Source organism: Pogonomyrmex barbatus, unplaced genomic scaffold (assembly GCF_055798465.1).
Source record: "Pogonomyrmex barbatus isolate J1 unplaced genomic scaffold, ASM5579846v1 scaffold10, whole genome shotgun sequence".
Taxonomy (NCBI): domain Eukaryota; kingdom Metazoa; phylum Arthropoda; class Insecta; order Hymenoptera; family Formicidae; genus Pogonomyrmex; species Pogonomyrmex barbatus.
In genome coordinates, this window is record NW_028297099.1 from 3,203,550 (window position 1) to 3,224,877 (window position 21,328).

Consider the following 21,328-nt stretch of genomic DNA (forward strand, 5'->3'; position numbering starts at 1 on the left):
AGAAACAATTTATCGACTTTCGATATTATTTGTTATCTTTTCTTGAACTCTTTTTGTTAATTATGTTGTAAAAACAACAATAATAAATCATATTGTAATTTTAATTTATTATCAAATAAATGTTATGTGTGGAATTTGTTTTAAATAAATTATTGAGATAATATAATAATATTTAGTTATTAGTAATATTACTAATTATTATATATTCAATTTAAATTCTTCTCTTTTATTTAACGCAAGAGAAATCGGGAAATGGTAAATTTATTTGTCATGTACAATGAGGAAAGTGTTATTAAGGAGAAAAATCTCTCAAGAAATGTCAAGGAAATGAAACTTAGTTATTATCGGCCAGTCGTGAGACAAATATTAGAAGTCTTGAAATGGCAGTAACCTCGTAATTCACTAAAGCTCATCGATCATTTTCACCGTGTACATTGCTACGTTTCACAAATAAAAAATGTCGTAAATCGTACTTTACGTTATAAACTTTACAAATTTGTCACGCGTTATAAGTATTATAAGTTTTACTCTTGCAATGTAAATACATACAGTGTGAAAAAAAATATGCTAGACGTGTACTAATTTACGATGACATTCGATTTCAATGCTGTTAAAAGTATTTTTGATCTCTCTATCAGTCTTCAAAGAAAAAGAAAATACAATGAAAAAATATAAAATATTTTTGAGTAGTTTGTTAAAGAAGTAAAATTGCAGAATCGAAAAACGGATTACGGAGTTGAAGAAGTTGAAATTGAATTACACAATACAGGAAGACTTTATGATATTGCAACCAGTTGTAAGTTTTCGTTGACGTTGAAATTTTATTTTACGCTACTTTTAATAAATATTATTTGCATGGAAAAACTGTTATACTGTATTATGACGTGATTTTATACGCGTATGATTGAATAGAGTCCGACGAGGCGGGGACAAAAGTTAACTCGACATGAGATATCTGCTATCGTAATAACAAATGAAAACTTTACAACGTAACAATAAACTACCTACGCGCACCCTTGTTCGCCGTTTGGTTCTATTTCATCTGCGTTGCAGGTGGTAGCAAGCAAAAAACCCGCATATGGTTTTGTTTGCTGGTTTCGTTCTATTGTTTTCAAAGATAAAAGGCACACTGTATTATTCCCTTTTTTAAACAGTCGTGACACGCACACATGAAAAAGGACAAAAAGGGAGAAAAACGGTAATATGTACTCTGCCTCATACATGCGCAATTTAGTCAATCAAAGGTTCTGTGTGACCAATCACCCATCGATTTCCTGTTTCTATGTATTGCGTATTTGCTACGAGCATTTTCAATAATTCTTGACTCATTTCTGAGTCAAGTGAATCATTTCTGTAAAATAATCTTCTGATAACATTTTTTGATAACAATATAGACAGAACAAGATGCGCCAACAATGAAAAACTTGAAAGATATTTGAGATTCCTTGTCTCTTAAAAAGGAAAAAGTAAAATTCGTGCAAATAAATTAGATTATCAATACACACAACCAATACAGAAATATTTTTGCACTGAACTGTCTGATTACTCACCAAATAATTTAATCTCAGAATTGAAATATGCCGGAGGAAAATACGTCATATATTAAACTTATGTATATCTGATAACTTATTAACGTAAAAGCAAAAACAAAGATATTTCTGTCATTAAGAAGACACGCATTGTGCTCTCGACATACGACAAACGAGAACGAAAAGCTCGAAGCATTGGTGTACATCTTTTCATTTGCGCCAAGGATGCCAAGGATACCATTCTCTTAGTCATGAGATGCATACAATGATGTTTTCTCCACAATACATAGACACATACATACGCATGTACACATACGTACGCAATTTATTTAAAGGGTCTTTCTTATTTGCATCCTGTATTTTCTATAAATCTAATGAAAACGAGTTTCGGTTTTCTCTTCTTCGAATGATTCATCTACTTTACGAATAGCAATTTGAATTGAAATTACATAATATTCAACCCAAAATTAGTAGCAACTTATGTAATATTATTTTCGTTATCCGTCGCTTAAATTACGTGATCCAATATCTTCTATGGCAGTACGAAGACTTGTGAATATTTTATTCAATCCTTTCACCATGTTACGCTTCGTCTACGCAGCCTAGCATTTCGCCAATTGTAATAACTTTTCCAAGAATTGGAAAGAATTTCAAAAAATATAAAGATGTATCAAAAATTACTTCATTTTATAATATGTATATTAAATATGTTATTATATACATGTTTATAGTTTATTTATAGCTTATGATCTTTAATACTTGTTTTCTTGTATTATAATAAATTAGCGATTATAAATATTTTTCAGAGGAATGGAGCGAGAATTTTCCTTATCAGCTTCTGATAGCGGCAGGAGTAGCCATAGTTGGCTTGGTTCTTCTGGCAGCGGTGAGCTTCCAATGCTCTTCCACTTGGCGATGGTTAATGAGCATGACTCGACATGAGAATATCGAGGATACGGAGACCGATCAGATTCAACAAAATGCAATTCGCATTAGTCATTCACTCCCGGATCTTCAATCGGAACCGATCACTCACGAATATGTTCAAGAACAAAAGGAGAATAAAAAGGTATGGCGAAAATTCAAATCAAGATGTTTTGTAAAATTCTGTGGTTATTTTGACGTTAACATTTTACTAGGTATTGCGTCAAACCACCTTACCCATTGTGCCAATGAGACATCAAAGCTTCCAGCGACAATTATCGCATCGGCTTGATCTGCCTAACATTAAATTCAGTATTTGCAGTTTCGAGAATCGCAGCGATTCTAGTCTTGGTCTTATCAAGGTATTTGGATGATATCTGTATCCATGTTTCAATAGATATTGAAGTGCAAATGCGATGTAATTTAATTCCTTTTGAAACAAGCTTATCGTGTAACGTGTACAGAGCTCTCTATATTCGCATTTTTCCCGGTATTTTCATAATAATTAATCGATACTTTTAATTATTGTGAATGCATATGTAATTAAAATTTTGATTTTATAAAATATAATATTGATCTTTTTAACATTGCGCAGCCGGAGTTATATAAAAAAGAGCTCGTGAGACAAGAGAGCGCGGAAAGCTCCAGTACAACAGAAATGGAATATGCTGGAAAATTACATTTTGCTCTTCGCTATGATAAGGAAATCGAAGGTCTTGTTGTCAAAGTAAGTATCTTATATTTCCATGATCTATCACAAGTCTTGATTATATTAAAACAAATGTTTAATAAAAAATATATTATGGATTATACAATAAACTTTTTTCAAATGTATAGTAGTAAGGAAAATAGAATAAAATAAAAACATATGTGAATAAATTATTACACAAAATAAATTCATAATTATATAAATAAGACATGAAATTTTTCTGTACTGGAAAATAATGTATCTCGTGTAAATGAATAAGGTCGTGTTTAAACTGCGTTTGTGCATATCGAATATGTATCTATCTGAGTTATATTCAGCACGTGAGATATTGAATAATGATAATGTAGTATGAGAGAATTGCATTTATGATGGACATATATCCTCTATTGGAATTAACTGTGGTAACGTGTAGATCAGGTAATACCGGCTACATTAAGCTATTCCTGTATGTGGCAAATTCAAATGCATTAAGATCAATTATACGCGGCAAACCACGCGCTTCACAGTAGATAAATTTAAATATACTGCTATTAATGATCCGCATTACATTACATTTGCATACATTTCGCAATATACATAAGTTTTTGTAAAAATATAAAATATTTCAAAACTGTTTTTTATAGAAGAAAATCCGATCTCTTATTTCATGCAATATGATTATACAATAATTCAATTAACTATTCTTTTTGCTATTATTTTCAAATATAAATATATGAGATAAAAATAACATTTAATATTATTCCAATCTCCATCTCTTTAAAAGCATTACTCTTTTTTATTCTGTTATTCTGTTTCTCGTGTAAACTGATCTGTTAAATTTATTGATATTTGTTCTTTGATATTAGGTTCTGGAAGCTCGCGAATTGCCAATAAAAGATGTAACAGGTAGCAGTGATCCGTACATCAAAGTATACTTGTTGCCAGACAGGAAAAAGAAATTTCAAACAAAAGTACATCGAAAAAATTTGAACCCGATATTCAATGAAACGTTTATTTTTAGGTAAAAATTTACAATATAATATTATAATCTTAAAAAACTTTTTTTTCAGTATTTAGTTACTGTATATTAAATTACATAATTACGCAAAAAAATAATACTAATTTTGATATGTAATTTATTTTATCAGTGTATCATATGAAGAACTGAGAGAACGTTACCTACAATTCTCGGTTTACGATTTTGATCGGTTTTCACGTCACGATCTCATTGGACAAGTAGTTCTTAAAGGGCTTTTAGATTGCACCGATCTCGAACAAGAAATCGAATATACGATGGATATTCTCTGTGCTTTACAGGTATCCTAATTTGTCAGAAAGTTAATTATTTTAAAATTTTTCCTTTGAATGTACTTCGACTTGGATACTTAATATTTTAATATTTTACACAGGAGAAAGTCGATCTAGGAGAATTAATGTTATCGTTGTGTTATCTACCCACGGCCGGTCGGTTGACATTAACCGTGATCAAAGCTAGGAACCTCAAGGGAATGGATATAACAGGCAAATCAGGTATAGAATGAATAGAATCAAAATACTTTTCCTGACAATATTATTGAACATTATTAATATGGAAAATTCTTCAAACATAATATTACTGAATTATTATCTATCTCATCTATATCTAATTTTCTCATTAGATCCTTACGTGAAAGTCTATCTACTGTGCCAAGGTAAAAGAATAAAGAAGAAAAAGACAACGGTGAAGAAGAACACTCTTTATCCCATTTACAACGAGGCACTCGTTTTTGATGTTCCCGCGGACAATATCGAGGATGTTAGTCTTATAGTGAAAGTAATTGATTACGATAGGTAAGAACAATATTTTATATAATATTTTATTAAAATAAACCGTCCGCACGTAATATTAAATATTTTACACATATTAGAATCGGGTCGAATGAGTTAATGGGTTGTACTGCGATTGGATCAAGCTTCATTGGAATTGGCCGTGATCACTGGTTAGAAATGTTAGATAATCCAAGAAAACCGGTAGCACAATGGTATCCCTTAATGGAGACTGTATCTGGCCATATTCCAGCTGTAAATTCAGAACCACTCCCAGTAAGCTTAAGCTGCTTAAACAGGTGAATTAATTTTTTTGCGTAAATTACAGCTTCTTGCGCAATTAATTAGATTATTCTAATATCTACTAGCAATATATTTGAAAAAGCAAAAATTTGAATCTTTGCATGATTAAACGATGAAAATTTTCATTTCTTCCTCTGACGAAACTTTGCATTGCAGATGAAGACGAGAGGCCGAAGGTAAACACTGCAGAAGCTCGCAAATATTATCGGACGTCGGTTTGGACATCATTTCCGTCTGTCGTCATTTAATGCACATCGCTTGACTGACTTAAGTACAACCTCTGTCTCAAACGAAGGCCGGAAGGCGAACTCTGTGCTTTGCAATCTTACCTCGTGCAGCAGGCATGAAATAATAAACGATCCGTTGTGACGAAAAACCGATCACACTCGCGAAAACATACGTTGCTCAATTCCAGACGATCCGATAGCGATCGCGACGGAAACTGAGATGCATTTGCGTTGCTTTGTCTTTCGAGCTGCTGCTCGCAAATAGTGCGGGCTGGTCCCGCACGGCTTCACAAACGCAGGTTGTTGTATTCACAGTATTTCCCGTAGAGTTTCCTTACACGTGATGTTGAGCATGACGGTTAAACGTTTTAGATTAACACGTGAGATCAGCTAAGTAAGTTTTTTTATAGAAGACAAACATGTTTGAGGAGCATAAGGCCTTACCCTCAATAAAGATGAGACGGACGGAGGCAGATTTAGGTGACGGATTGTATTAGCGGCAGAGAGTGCCATTAAATACGATGGTAGATTTCTAAGATACTACTACAGATAGTAAATGCGTTGGATCTATTTGCCGTTTATTATTTCACGCTCGCTACCACTTCTGCGCAAATGTTCTATTAACGTGATATATGTTTAAACATAACGCTCGGCAGACGAGCACTGTTTGTGATAATGTATCTGAACACATACGCGTACTGACACACATATATGTACAAATAACACGCGTGATCTAAAGATCACATATATCAGTAATTGCTTCGTACACGTATGTACGTTTGCAACTGACGCGACTATTCGATATTGTGAACTTGATAATAAATAATAATATATACATCTCTAGATCGTGTAAGTTAATTATATCATAAGGAAAGAAGGGTGGACAATGCAGTCCTCTTATAATTTAATAAATTACAAATATATTATTTATGTGTATGTGTGTACGTTTAAGAATGTAATCGAAATAATATTCTGAAGATAGCGTGAGATTTAGTGTAGATGAGTTTTCAACAAGAAAATTGTTTAATTTTTGAATGAGTTGCATTTGAACCAAACTTTCGAATGTCTTTAACAGGTTAGTGCGAATTCTGTTTTATTAACATATTTTTATAAATTTATTTGCTAATTAAACAATATGTAAGTCTGAATATTGAAGAAGTATGGGCGTTTCTGGAAAATGGATGAACATAGAAAAATTAGATGTTTTCAAAACATCTCATGAAGAATAAAGAAAATGAGGAGCTAATGCGTTTTTAATTATATTTACATCTTTTACTCTTTTCTTCTTTGAAAATTTTTCTCTAGATTTAACTTTCTTAAATCCTTGTCAGTTGCGTGAGGAAATGGTAATTACGCCACAAAAGTATACGTAATCTACACATACATAGAACTGTATTACACAAACCGTAGATAATCAAACATGATATCAAAGAGGTGATATAATATGAGTGACATGTTGCCTAGCGGAAAATGTGCCAACAAAGTTACTATGTAGCAACAGTAGTGTGATTAAAGATAGCACATTCATAATCACATGCTTAATATAGAAAACTTCAGTCGGCGCGCCGTAGTAATCCTAGAGTATCTCTTATTTCGAGTCAATATTTCGTCTACATGACTTTCTACATCGCATTCCTCGAGAATTCTACTCCGTTGTTCCAGCGATGCCCATAAAAAAAAAACTGCTGTATTTTTCGTACAAGTGGAACATTCTACCACAGGACTGAGCTTTCTCAAATGACTTCATGTAATAAATAGAACAGTCGCTCCATATTGAGAGTAGTATTTAAACGAGTCTGAAACCTCCTACAAAAAATGCAACATAAAAATATGATTTTTCTATTACATTAAAATAAATTAAAATAAGTTAAAATAAATTATTTGTATATTTTATATTTTAAAACATTAAAATAAACTTTTAGTTTATAGTTTCTTTTCATTTATCTTAAATATTGAATCACTAATTTAAAAATGATATGATATCAACATTGAGATGTAAATGGGTTATATACTGAATTATAAAATATAAATATATAATCTCTTACGTATGTATATCTACAAATATGGACAAAACAAAATATATGCAAATGAACGTATATGTAAATTAAAAATAACGTTGACATATTATAATTATTCAAGTCAAAAGATAAGTATTTTGTTTAAAATCTACTCTAATTATGAAAGCGATCGTATATAGTTAATTCATGGGCAAATAATAATAATATTGGTATGAACGATGTGTATACTTTTCTAACGAGTACATATCTATATTATATATTCGAGTACACACAGTGCTCCCTGTTATGATTGTGAATAACATAAATAAATCAATAATAAGAAAAAAAATCTTGCCTATTTAATTCCATCTATATGTTTAATTCTAATATTTTGTTATAACATCGTTTAAAACGTTTAAAACATATCGAATTTATTAGTCGAAGCCATAAAGAAAAAAGATCGTCTGCAACATCAAATGTACTTTTCATTTATTTGACTACTTATCTTTACAGATTATTCTACCTTATGCTAAGATACAACTTTCCCATTATGTTATCTCTAATCGAACATTACAATACTTCTAAGTATAAAATAAGCGATAGAGCTTATATATACTGGTATGTAGCAACGACTTAAGTACTTCTCTACCTAGTAGTACTTCTTAAAAGTGGCGGGAATTAATCTGTACCGCATATCTCCTGTCAACGACGAGGTGCTCGTCGATGATTACGGTTTGGCTTCGCCGGAAATCATACGAGACAAGTGTCGAGACTACTTCAACAATGCGCCCGACCATCCTACATCCACCGATCGAGCATCGAACCGTTACGGGCGTAACACCGCTAGCAAAATAATTAGGCCACTAACTATGTTCTCGGAACACAATCGTTGGTCGTATCTTTCTGCACGCGTGTCTCCAATTCGAAATGACGAGGATGTTCACCGAAGTACGCCCGTAGTCCGTAGGAGGCTCGATCTCGACGAGACGTAATCGTCGCGATCGTAACGATGATCCGTAAATTGGAAGAGCCCGACCCAAATCCGCGCACGAAGTCAGATCGGGTTGCGTCAGATCGAGATAAAAAAAAAACGAGTCAGTGCTTATAAAACATTGTCTGGTGCAAATGATGTTCGACGAGCCCCTTGAATTCGCGCGATCGAGGCTGCTCCAATTTTACGGCTACGTGTATATTGACTTTCGTATGTGATGTAAAAAACTGATCATGCATCGACGAAAGCTTTTTGTTTGGCTACGACCCTCTCGTGAGAATCGAGACGTTGATTCACATTCCGTTGAGCTTCCCCGCTACAGCTTATGTTGACTTTTCCACGTCACTCTTAATTAACTTCGAGAGACTTAAATCAGGTTGTTAGGTAGATAAATGCGAGCCTAATAAGTAAGCGCTTATGTGTGTTATATTCGCTTGTTTTGCAGCATTGTTCTTCTCTTATCCCGCCCGTGATTAATAAAACATTACACAGACGCGATTAATCTATAGATGTAAGTACTTCTCTACGGGCAGCTCGCGGCATGTGTGAATGAAAACCGGATAAAACTTTATACAGTTCTTATTACCTCGCGTCTTCCTCGTAATCGTAATGTGAATAAGTAAAATTATTATTTAACACGCAAACATTAAGGGCCTTATCCGACGAATATACAAATCTATGCTCCTGTATAGGTAGCCGTTAATATTAAGTACGTTAATGTAGCCACAATATAATAATAAGAATATTAATAATAATGACGACAATAAATCGTAATCGTAATAATAATATAGGCAAACTCTTGTAGCGTTGTACTTAGCATTATTTAAAATAGTAGCGATATTTTTTTTTTTATGTACTGAATGTTCAAGTACGGACAGAAATCGATCTAACTTCTTTTATGTATATTAGCAATATGGAGGGAATTCACTAACAACTTGCTTAAAGAGTGCAGCACATTCTCACACATCTATAAACAAATATAAAAACTCTTCTCTTATGCGACTTCTTGTCACTCCGATACATTCTCATCCATTACGTTATCTTCGTTCTCATTGAATAATTGCGAATATGCGTGCCGTTTCGGCAGCATCGAATACTCTCCGGCACGGGTTTTCAAAATCATCTCCATTATCTCGCAATTTAACTATACTTTTTTGGTAATTTGACTATTTTATGAACAGGGAGCGGTTTGCCAATTTGTCATCTTTCTTCTTTAGCTCAATCTAGATAGACGAGCAAACGCAATTTTTAAAAAGGCAAAAAGCAGAAAATGCAGATGGAATGTCGTGTGCTTCGCTTTTTTTTTCGTTTTTTCTCTTTTCCGTATATCTCGTAGCGAAAATAAAGTGTCGCTAGTGTGCCTATATATCAAGTATACACGTAAACATTTACATGTGTGACAAAAATTCGTTTTTATACGTAAGAAAAATTAGCGATATTGTTGAAAGCATCCAGACACTCTCAACTCTCAACCTCCAGCGTCTCATTCATATCATCCTTCGTCATCCTTCTCTCTCATTTACACTTTCATTCTTTCGCGCGAACGAAACGATACGAACGACCATGCAGAAGCACGCCCATAACGAGTGGCAATACACCATTATTAACACATTGCACACGTAACATTCGCCTAACGTTTAAAAATTGTACGATTACCGATGATCAATCGCGAGTGGGTCGCCCCCTGATCGTCCGGTGCACAACAAGAATCGATATTACGATACCATAAAACTAACACGAAACAATGCAAAATTCTTGATTCATCGTAGATTCGCAGAAATTCGTAATTTGCCAATATGGAGCCCCATCATATTGTTCGTGCCTTATTATTTATATTTTTATATACCAACACGAATTAACAGATTCGTGGCGATTTATATTTAAATATTTTATATTTAATTTTCTCAAAGAACTACTTTACTGACAAGTAAAGTAGTAAACGATATAAAAAAGGGAGTCTAGAAATGGCCAATTTTGACTATGAACGAACATCTTTAGAATCTATGCAGTTATCATTTTGAAAGTCCATACGTTCATAAAAGGGAGCTTATTTATCCAAGAAAGCTTGGGAAATCTTCCAAAAATAATAAAATAGATTGTTTGAAAGCGTTCAAACACTCTATTTTATTGGAAGATTCTTTCTTGGGTAAATAAGCTTTCTTTCATGAATGTATGGACTTTCAAAATAACTACATAAGTTTTAAACTCCATTCACGACCAAAATTGACCACTTTTACCACCTCCTTTGACAAATTTGCCAATTAACATTAATCATGAATCTCATACGAATAGCGCATTGCGAATCACGAAGCACATGCATAGTTCGGTGTTGGCTTAACGTTACCGTAATCTCGCAAGCCCAAGATGACTGATCGCTAAAACGACGGCACTATGTATTTACTTTATACAATTACACGTAAACAGTACGGCATATCTTTTTAAATGTACCGATATCTAAATGCTGAGGATCGCAGGTGATTGACGACAATGATTCGACGGTAATTCTTGACTAGAACACGTATCGAGGTGCGGGGAAATCTATTCTTTGCCATCATATCAAGCACTAGACAACGTTAATGAGTTTTTAAACATTAAATGTCAAAGTTTTACGAAATTATTAAAGAAGCGAGATTTATTCGTTTTAAAGATTTTAAATACTGCTCTCTTATTGATACCGGAATTTTTTTTCAGACTCGCTTTTTAACTAGTCCGAGTAAGTAACAAGAAGTACTAAAAGTTTATTAGAACTAAAGACATTGTCTTCCATTTCAAAATAAAACAAGTATAATTACTCTAAATGCAAGTTATATCTAATAATTCATTGGAATCACAATATTCACTTACATCATAATAACGTTCAATTAAAATTCACTTCGAATAAAAAATAAAATTTGCGTTCTCTCACTTTCTTCCCGCATTTATCGTCCCGCGTTCTCTCAGTCTTGCGCCTTTGCGCCTCCCATCAATTTCTCGTACTCGAAGAGTACTTGATGACTATTGCCGTGACAACTTTAAAAACACATTCGTCATCGTTGTACGGCTACGACCGAGCAGCGACAACAAAACGGTTTCCCCATCCCTCTTTTTCTTTAGATAGATTAAGTAATTACTCGTTACACGTGATTAAAATCAAGTTGACGATTATATCCGGAATACGTACGAACAACTGAAGGCTATAATTATGCGGTATTCTGTGTTCACGACTAGCTCGTGAAGTGAACACAGAACACAGAATGACAATAGTACTTTACAATACTACAAGACTATCACATGTTCTACGATGATGTTCAAACAAAATTCAAGCTAATAATTCTATCGCTTATGCGTGATCAAGCATCTTATTCCCCATCGTTGTTGGATGTTAAAGGTGTATATCTGCTTTTTCTCCATTCTCTCGCATTCCCTCACATTCTTCACGCTCTCGTTCTTTCTCTCTCGCATCTCTCATCTATCCTACTCTATCGTCATTCGAGTCATCCTAGGGATCATTGACGACGCATTCACACACAAACGATCCTCGACAAGTCGCGGAATGTTAAGGATGAATTCGGGATGTTATTTTTTTTTAGCCTAAATAACTTGCTTTGCTGATTAATATACATCGCGTGCGAAAATACTAAGAAATATCCTCGCAAAAGTTAAGCTGGACGGCTTTGATAAAAATTAGGATCTCTTTCGAAGGACGCGAACATTAGGGTGTAGAAAGTGTTGCGGCGAGGGAGGTTGATATCGCGGGCCCGGAGAACGATAAGCGACGTATCTTCGCGAAATGCATTCACCGGCGCACGGATACCAGTGATTACGCAGTGCGTTCGCGTGCGTGTAGTCCAAACTGAACGTACAAGGTGCTTAGCCAAAAAGTTCGACGTGAGTGACATTAATACGTCTGAGAAGAATACAATGCAAACCTCTCGAGATAATACACGCCTTCCGCCACCTCGCCCCCTCTAATATACGGAATAAAGCGCGCGTGTATGCACGTGTGTATGTATATATGTATAACGTGAAGAATTAGATATCCGTATTTACAATTGGACATTAGCACTAGAGTGTCGTGGGCCAAATCCACGTGCAGTTCCAGGCATAAAAATAACGTATGTTTAGCTCCGCCGTCTCATCGACGCGGTTTCTCTCTTCGCGTTGGCGATCATCATTCTCCCCGATATACCATACCTCTCTTCTCGCACCGCGTGAGAAGAAATCGCGCGAAATCTCATGAACGTAAGTAGATCCGAGTTTTTGTTAATTGACTAGCGTTTCGAGCGTGTTTCACGCGTGTTTCACGCTTTTACAAGCTTGCGATGTAGTTTGATGTCCACTCGGCAAATAATGCAAGATAAACGGCCGGAACTCTGATTGCATCTCGCCTTCCGCATCTCGCTCCACTCGACTTCTTCCTCACAGAAGCACTGCACGCAGTCACGAAAGCGAGTTTATTGCTGAATGTTAAAATTCGCAGTGCACCACCGTTCGTTTCAATTGCCGCTCATTACACCTAATCCAAAACGACTGGTAGAATATAACTTTGCGTAAATTGCGGCGAATCTAAGGATAGTCTGACGAGAAGCTAACCCGTACAAATGTCGCGCAAATAATACACAGTTTCCTCGTACATTCATAGACTCATAAATAATTCACAATCGAGAAATCGAACAAGTAAAGAGCCATTTGTTCGAGTAAATTCGAAATTGTCGTACTATTTGGAAAGTTAAGCGCAGAAATTCGTTTTAACATTTCATACGCTTTGCCTTTTTAGGCGAAGAGGAAGTCGTAATTTCAGTAACGCTGCTGGAACTCGTGATGCCACCTGTTAAAGTCGATATGGAATATCACAATGGACCCATTTGCCAGACCAGCCAGAAGAAACCTATAAAAAAACAAAGTATATTTATGCTCTCCATATATTGTATGACAATGTAATTTTGAAGCCGAATTCTCAAACTGCAAACATTGTATCAAACTAGAAAAATTTTTAAAAAATATCTATGTCAATTTTACTTACTTTTGATCATGAGCGAGTGCGAGAGAACGCACACTGCTTTCACATGCAGGAAACGCATAAAGTAGAGCAAGATTGAAAGTTCGCCAAACTTCTACAATACCCTTATCACCACCTGTCATTAGATATTCACCATCTCTACTCAGCAGTAAGCACTAAAAATAAATAATAGCGTTACCACATGATTGCATCGTGAATTATAAAATGGTTAAATCCTATCGCGAAAGTTACCTGTAAATTATCATTGTGAGACTCATGACGAAGACGTTTTCCATTTATAGTGAATGCTGCTATATGTCCGCGTTCGTAATTTACTACGATGACACCTTCGCGTGACATAGCAATGTTTTCGGGAGATGAAAATCCGTTCGGTGCTTCGAGCGACCTCAGGAGATCACCGAAAGTAGTATGGACAAGTACTGGGCCGACTATAACATTTAAATTATTCATAACGTTATTCATAACGTTAAAAATTAATCAATTATTCCAAAATCAAATTTATTAAACTTGGATAGCAATTGTTACACAATAATTACAAAACTTTCCTAAAATATCTTTTTATATTTATAATTTTTTTGTTCAATTTCTAATACGTACAATGTGATCCCGAAACAACTAAACCCAATTCAGCGGATATGACGACGGCCGTCACAGGCTGTTCGTGACCCGTAAGGGTGGCACGTGGCGCCGGTGCTTCACCCTCGCCGACGATAGTCTGCGTCCTAGCATTCCAATGCCAGAGGAGGACAGTGCAGTCTGCACTACCGGATGCAATGTAGCAATCAGAAGTAATGTTGCATTCGCTACGTGATAAGCAAGTGACAACTCCATAATGACCAAATACTATCTGGACGATTTTTGCTGCAAATAATAATTTCTTTCTTTGTAGAGCTATATATACAAATAACTAGCAATTATTTAGCTATTAATCATTTATTTTATTACGGTGTTATCGTAATAGAGCGTAGAGCGATCAAAAGACTTACCTGTCTCGGTAGAAAAGACGCGGAAGCTATTATCCCAAAATCCGCAGGCCACCAAAAATCGACTGTCCACAGTGGTAACGAAACAATTACTACGAATCTTGAGCTTCTGACTAAAATTGTCGCCTAAGTGTCGACGTTGTAACGTTGGATTCGAGCTATTTGCCGCTTGAGCTAGAAATATACGGCGTTGTTAATTAGTACGCTCATTTCGAAAATATTATCGTGAAAAATTATTTCATTCGTACACATGCGCATACTTACAAAGAACAGGATCCATCGACAATGGCTGATTGGCAGCCTGCGCCTGGGGTGTATCTGCATAACTCGGAGATTGCACGGAGGCTACAAAAGATTCAAATTATGATAACCACGAAGCGATGAGAACAAACTTAAGTGCGTGTGGAAAATTATTTTACCTGCGTAATTGGTATTCCACCGATTAACGGCAAACTGCTGTCCGGTAGTTACGGTCACAACCGATGGCAGTGGCAGTTGAGGATAAGTATTAGCCGAGATGTGACAGATCGGCGAATTAGACGGGAACTTGATGGTCATGCACACGTCATCCGGGATACTCGAGAACATCATTGGTGACTGAAAAAGCATTCCCAACTTTCTCAAATCTGCCTGTAAAACTATCTTTCCATGTAAATGTCGAGATAATCTCACCAAATGCATCGCGGAACTTCTTGGTGGATGCGGTTCCATCAAGAGCTGCGACGGCGTCTGACCGAAATTCCTAATTTGATTCTCTATAGCTTCCCTTATCAGGGGATCGGTGATCGTGTCCAATTCCACGCTACCTTCGTACGTTAAATAGTAGAAAACATTGGTTGCGCGTATAGCTTCCGGGCCTATGAGAGACAAATAAAATCGGAACGTTACACGAAGATCTTTAACCCTTTATTGTCTGTTACAGTTCCACAATCTGTTTTGTTCGTTGTCGGCACGTTGCGCGACATAATGTATTTCTCGAGAATGAATCTGAGAGAGCTCTCGACGATTGCTTGTGGCCGGTATTTCCGGTTGGCTCTACTTTCATGCTACCGGCTGCTACCGTAAACGTGTTGCATATTACGGGTGGGACGCATTGTCGCGCTCGGCACACGTGCCTAATTGGTCGGGACAGAGACCGAGAGAGAGGAAGCTAACTAAAAACTAATTCCTTCCATACGCGCGCACTCGTACGCCAGTCGTCTTCCCTCGCTCCTGCGTCCTCCGATGCTGAGAGAGCATCTTCGGGGAAGCGCCGGATATAGAGGCGCCATCGGCAATTAACATCGGTGGAAATCTAATTTGACTCGACTGCGCCTCTGTTCCAACACCCAAGGCGCAACCTTGGGCGCTCGCGAGCGGCGCCTGCCATTGTGTGAACATTTATTAACTCAATTCACCGAACCTGTCCCCGAATTTAAAGCCACAAACGATTTCGCGATCGATGTAGACGTATCTCAATAAGCCTTTATCAATTTAGATAAAATTAGAAGAATTTTATTACCTCGCGATGTCAGAAATTCGATGGATTTACACGCATATCAAAAAGCTCTTTTATTTATTTTTAATATCTATATATTTATATAATAATTCACAAAAAATTTGCAAATTACAATTTATAATTTAATGATGTTGAGCTTACCTTTTTGCTTGTAACCGAATATCAGATCAATCCATTGATGTAATTGACAAGACACAAATTCGGATTCAAGCGCCTGAAGGAAACGCAGAATAGAGAATGCATTATAAGAGATATGTGCAATATGTATTGACAAATATTAGTATTTTTATATTAAATTTGAATATTAATTTTAAAAGTTAATCCCATACCATTCGATTTATACGTATAAATTCTTCGGGGGATGAAGCCCAAGGTGGTAATTCAACATCACCGACCGCGCTACCATCCTCTTGCCTCCCCAAACGATAGCGATTACTGTTTACTAGCATTTCCGGTAAAAAGAAGAATTCCGGAATCAGCTCCTATTAATGAGAAGGCCAATTTATGGTTCTGCTGATTTTTAGTTTATCACACGCCGTATACGAGAATTGAAAATTTATGCGACGATGATAACAATGAATTCACCGAGGCGTGGCAAAAATGTAAATTTTTTTATCTTAATTAAGTTCAACGAACCTTAACATCGGATGTATCGCGCTGGCAATTCTTCCACGAAAGCGCGATAGATGAAAATAATCTGTTCGGGTGATCGAATTTGCCGCCTTGCAACGCCAGGAACATAGTCGTCATCGGTTCCTGTAAAAATAATTTATTTCCAAAACCAATCTCTCTTAGCGACTAGTAGAATCTTTTCGCAACGGGAGCGCATAAATCCTGCAGAATGTCAATAAGAATGAATGTAGAAACGAGTGTGAGTCGGGGCGGAGAAAATGCGGCGCGACTCTAAACCGCCACTTAGAGACACTTTATAGACGGCCCTTTGTGTGCACGGTTTCTTGCGAAGCCCCTCTAGTTTCTCGGTCAGTCATCCGTTCCGTTGACAGGCGGATGAACGCAAAGCGAGAGGTCACACACATGATCGATGCACTTTCGTGCTGTGGCACGAACGCGAAAGTACGCGAGAGCATAAATCTGATTTTTACCAGGAACGCGAACATTGCACACACTAGGTCTAAAACTATTCCTTTATGGGCTTTAAGACTTCGACATAATATTATAACCTGATCGTTAATATATATCTTTGGTTGAGGAAACTACAGGATAGCAAGCGCTTACGGACCAATAAATTGTTTATGATGCAATATTTTATTGTGCAAGAACGTCACTACGTCAGCAAGTAAATAATTAATTACGTCATTGCCTTGTACTAAAATGTGTGCAATAATACAAGTTATTCAAACACATTTTAATCTTATTTAAATATTCTTTAAGATTATACACATAAATTCAATAACAGTAATGATAGAAACTGCGATGATTAATAATCTAACGATAGATAGAATTCAAAGAAATATAACATTTGGAAATTTATATACGGCAAAATAAAACTTTTATAATCATATTATCATATTATCTGTTTTAGTCTTAAAAGAACCAAGAAAGAGAGAGATAAAGATGTTTTCCAGTTAGACCCTGAATTTCAAGTGAACAAGGAAATGCAGCAGAAAACAAATGTGTATATTTAACGAGAAGGCGGGCGTCGTTGGCAGGAGGGCGTTCCGACGCCCTCAAATTAGCGTGCATGCAGTACTAAAAGTGTCGCTTAAATTTATGATGCGGACTGGACGCGCTCCGTAAGTGGAAAGACTAAAAATCAGCGATTGGAAGCTAATTATACGCCCATTATATGAATAAAGACTCGGTCTCGTGTCGTGTGTTAAATTTTAATTTAATCTTTACAAAAGGAATGGCACAACGATTGGTAAATATTTTATCAAAAACGCTTTTGTCATGCAAAAGCATATGGGTTGATCAGTTCTTATATTTTTATTGAATTTAAATAATAATTGCTGCGATGATATCTGTATCTCTTACAGTTATAAATGGTTAAAATAAAGTTAAATAGTATCGTATGACTTTTGCAAAATAATAAGATACTTACCACGCGTATCATCCAATTTAAAACAAAGGCCGCCGTAGAATAATGCGTGCCGTAATGGAAGGGCGGTATGGTATCGTGTTCCCAACTTTGGAAGCGTTCTTCAAAGTAGGCTCTTCTGTTTGGATTTAGTGCACCAATTGGCTAAAAAGATACATGAGTGTTTTGATTGCTTGTTCAAAAAGATTTGCTGCAATATTTAAAGCATCGAACATAATTTACGAGGAAAAACAAATATATTTCTCTTATATAGATAAAATATCTCTTATATTCTCTTATTGTTCTACACGCGAATTTATTAAATCCATACCTTCGACAAATCTCGATAATTACTCGGTAAACTGAGATCGAGTTCCTTCGTTTCGTAGTTCGTTAATACCCACGGAAATACAGGATACTGGTTCAAGTCATTATACGTGCGGCCTATAAAGATACAAATTTGTTTCCTTTAAAATCAAGAACATAAATTTATCCCTTAATTAAATATCGCCGATATATTTTACATCGTCAATAAATATTAACGAGAGCGAGAACGTGAGTCTTTTTTTCATGAAGTTTAAGGCCACGTATGTATCTTTTCGTCTCTTCTCGCATGACCTAAATCATCGCTCGATATTCTAGACAAAGAAAAAAAGAAGAACGAGGAAGTCGGAATGGAAGTGCTTAAATTAAATTCCTCATATGCACTGCCGAGAATAGACGGAAATATCGCGGTTTGGCTTTTAACGTGGATAATCGCCGACGCACTTTTTTCCTCGCCGTGACCCTGCGTCTCAGCCACGGTCACTCCTATCCATCTCGCACCCCCGCTGTTAGCTAAAGGCGACGAAAACGGCCACGAGTTCGTGATTCTATTTTTACGAAAAACGCGCCGTGCGGCTCAATGGGGCGCGGCGTGCCGTTTAGTAAGTGCATAACTCAGAGCGTGACGGCTAATCGCTCCTGAAATTGTCACTCCCAGAGGTCTTACTCGTGCTATAACCCCCCCCCCTCCTCCCCCCTGCCCTCCCCCTCGTGAACCCCACGAAAATCCCATCCCAAAATGCATTAGTGACGGCAGCGCGGTCCCAAGGCTGAATTCTAATCTCTTTCCCTGTCGCTAATTAAAGCACGTCAGCAAGTTTGTCACTCGGCGCCCTCATGACGGATACACGTGTGTCACCCCATCCTCCCTCGCTCCGCTGTACTTCGTTTTCTTTTGCGACCCTATTCAATGGCGGTAATATGCGAAATGTTCTTGTTTGTGATAGTTGCGTAGAGGAAACGATTAGTGATAGTTGAGCAGGCCGAAGCAATCGCCTTGCATTATCTCTCCAAGTGCAACACGTCATTCACCAAAAATAGTAGTACAATGTGGGCAAGAAGTACTATTGTGCAATTTCAATATTTTTCAAGCGAAAATATAAAACTGTTCATTAATTATTTGTGATCTCTTTAAATCGCGTTTCAAGATATCGGCACGCTGCGACCAAGCCAAGACACGGCAAATTGCAAAATACCATACAGGCTGAGACGGGCTCCGAGAAGTTCGCCAGATACTTAATTCCTTCGGCGAAAAAAGGTGATACAACGACAAAGTCGTACCGCGCCGGTCGCCGCATAAGTCCCACCGTCGTTACAATACGACCGTAAATCGTGAGTGCTGTGCGAGCGACGGCCGTGCGTAAATAATAGCGAGGCCGCGTTATGCATCAAAGTGATTATTAATGGTAGCGTCGGCATGAGTGAACGCTCGAGGAACGCGCCTCGACAGCGGAATGTCCGTGACACAAACGCACACACGTACTCTCTCCGTCCGCTCGTTTCTCTCGTATTACAGGGACCTTATCCTTGCTTTCCCCTCGGAGTTATATCTCTGCCCCAGAAGAAATCCGCGTGATATTCGGAAAAGAATAATAAAATTCACAGAACGTAATAACTCGGGACGTACAAACGGGAGAATCGCAGATGAGGATCAGAGAAACGTGTGCAAAGTGTCGCCTAACACAAACTCTAAACTCCGGTCTTTTGAAATTTAATGTAATGCGTAGTTTAACGATAATTGAAAAAGTTGTAAAATTAGGCTATCGAGTATTTATTCCGATTGGAGTAAACGTTTGTTTGTGTATGTCGCGATTATAGGCGTTTGTGTACGAATGAATCGGTCGGTCGGCCGCTTTATCGCGCTGTCGCTGAGTCCTCGGTAATAATTCATTGCAAAGCAGGACCAGCCTAGATACGATCGAAAACGAAGGCGACGACCTGTTGGCAACTACCTGGGATGAAAAGGTCCACCGTTCGGCATGTATAAAACGAACTACATCTCGAGAAATAAATGCGACAGATATATGGAGATATTCGTACAGCAATATTCTTTACGCATAGGCGCGCGCGCGCGCGCGTGTGTGTGTGTGTGTGTGTGTGTGTGTGTGTATGTGTGTACTCATACATTATACCTCCTCGTTATACTTTATGCCTTATATTTTTTGTTCATTTAATAAATATTTGGGTAGTAAATCTTACGTATTCTTTTTTTGTGATGTACAAATAGTAGATATGAGATATGATTACAAATTTAAAATATCGCAATATCCGCGGGATGTGCTCAAAGCAATTATATCGAGAAGAGTTAAGATCAGATTGCATTGCAATCGGCATGCCGCAGGCTACGCAGGCTGCTACGCACATTGCATAGGGTGGTCCACATAAAGAATTGCAAAACCATTTTTTGCAAAAAATTATATAGGAATAATAAAGGAAATGGATACATGTATGAATGGATGCGAATGCGGGTGTGAATGTGAATGTCCGAGTTTCAAGAAATACGCGGGTATGTTTATCTTGTAAGACATCGATCGCCGCCGTCTTGGACGATCGCTCTTCGCGATTCTCCCTGTACACGCGCGGCCCGCTCGCCGCCGCCGGTGCGGGCTATCGTATTTACATCAGATTCGCTGTCATTAATTTTTAATAAACCGACGCCCGCAAATAAAACCTCGCAACTGATAGTATGCGGGAGCGCGGACCGGCGCGGCGCGGCGCGGCGTGGCGTGGCGTGGCGTGGCGTGGCGTGGCATGGCATGGCATGGCGCGGCGCGGCGCGGCGCGGCGCAGCACGGACCGGTTCGTTTTCGTATCGATTCTCTTTCTCTCTCCGCCGACGCAACGGTTCCGCCGCTCTCGCTACGTTACGGACGAAGCGCGGTACCTACGGCTATTTATTCGAGCAATTAATATATAACCCTCGTAAATACGTGGCCGGGGTACTACCCCGGGCATCGTGGCGAACTGCGCCGAAATGCGAATAATTACGCGTCCGTGCTTATCGCCATCATTAAGCCAACC

At 37.3% G+C, this 21,328-nt stretch overlaps 2 protein-coding genes across 11 annotated transcripts in view; one reads left to right on the plus strand and one right to left on the minus strand.

Moving 5' to 3' along the window:
* The window catches only part of LOC105432012 (synaptotagmin-10), a 28,186-nt gene extending 20,363 nt beyond the window's left edge, over positions 1-7,823 (plus strand). The window contains exons 2-10 of the mRNA XM_011646576.3: positions 2,336-2,598; positions 2,669-2,815; positions 3,049-3,180; positions 4,008-4,162; positions 4,290-4,458; positions 4,551-4,671; positions 4,800-4,971; positions 5,049-5,246; positions 5,407-7,823. Of these exons, the coding sequence (XP_011644878.1) occupies positions 2,336-2,598; positions 2,669-2,815; positions 3,049-3,180; positions 4,008-4,162; positions 4,290-4,458; positions 4,551-4,671; positions 4,800-4,971; positions 5,049-5,246; positions 5,407-5,410 (1,361 nt within the window). The 3' untranslated portion in view covers positions 5,411-7,823. The remainder of the gene's footprint in view (positions 1-2,335; positions 2,599-2,668; positions 2,816-3,048; positions 3,181-4,007; positions 4,163-4,289; positions 4,459-4,550; positions 4,672-4,799; positions 4,972-5,048; positions 5,247-5,406) is intronic.
* A 116-nt stretch (positions 7,824-7,939) lies between these two features.
* The window catches only part of rg (A kinase anchor protein rugose), a 176,377-nt gene continuing 162,988 nt past the window's right edge, over positions 7,940-21,328 (minus strand). For 9 of the 10 annotated variants that reach the window (XM_011646589.3, XM_011646582.3, XM_011646586.3 and 6 more), the window contains 13 exons: positions 18,315-18,427; positions 18,008-18,148; positions 16,582-16,701; positions 16,275-16,427; positions 16,087-16,159; positions 15,120-15,304; positions 14,867-15,044; positions 14,712-14,792; positions 14,451-14,621; positions 14,062-14,325; positions 13,696-13,892; positions 13,468-13,619; positions 7,940-13,332 (listed from right to left, as the gene is read on the minus strand). In XM_011646589.3, the coding sequence (XP_011644891.2) occupies positions 13,242-13,332; positions 13,468-13,619; positions 13,696-13,892; positions 14,062-14,325; positions 14,451-14,621; positions 14,712-14,792; positions 14,867-15,044; positions 15,120-15,304; positions 16,087-16,159; positions 16,275-16,427; positions 16,582-16,701; positions 18,008-18,148; positions 18,315-18,427 (1,919 nt within the window). In that variant the 3' untranslated portion in view covers positions 7,940-13,241. Of the gene's footprint in view, positions 13,333-13,467; positions 13,620-13,695; positions 13,893-14,061; positions 14,326-14,450; positions 14,622-14,711; positions 14,793-14,866; positions 15,305-16,086; positions 16,160-16,274; positions 16,428-16,581; positions 16,702-18,007; positions 18,149-18,314; positions 18,428-21,328 lie in introns of all 10 variants that reach the window. The other variant, XM_089085513.1, reaches the window with a different exon arrangement.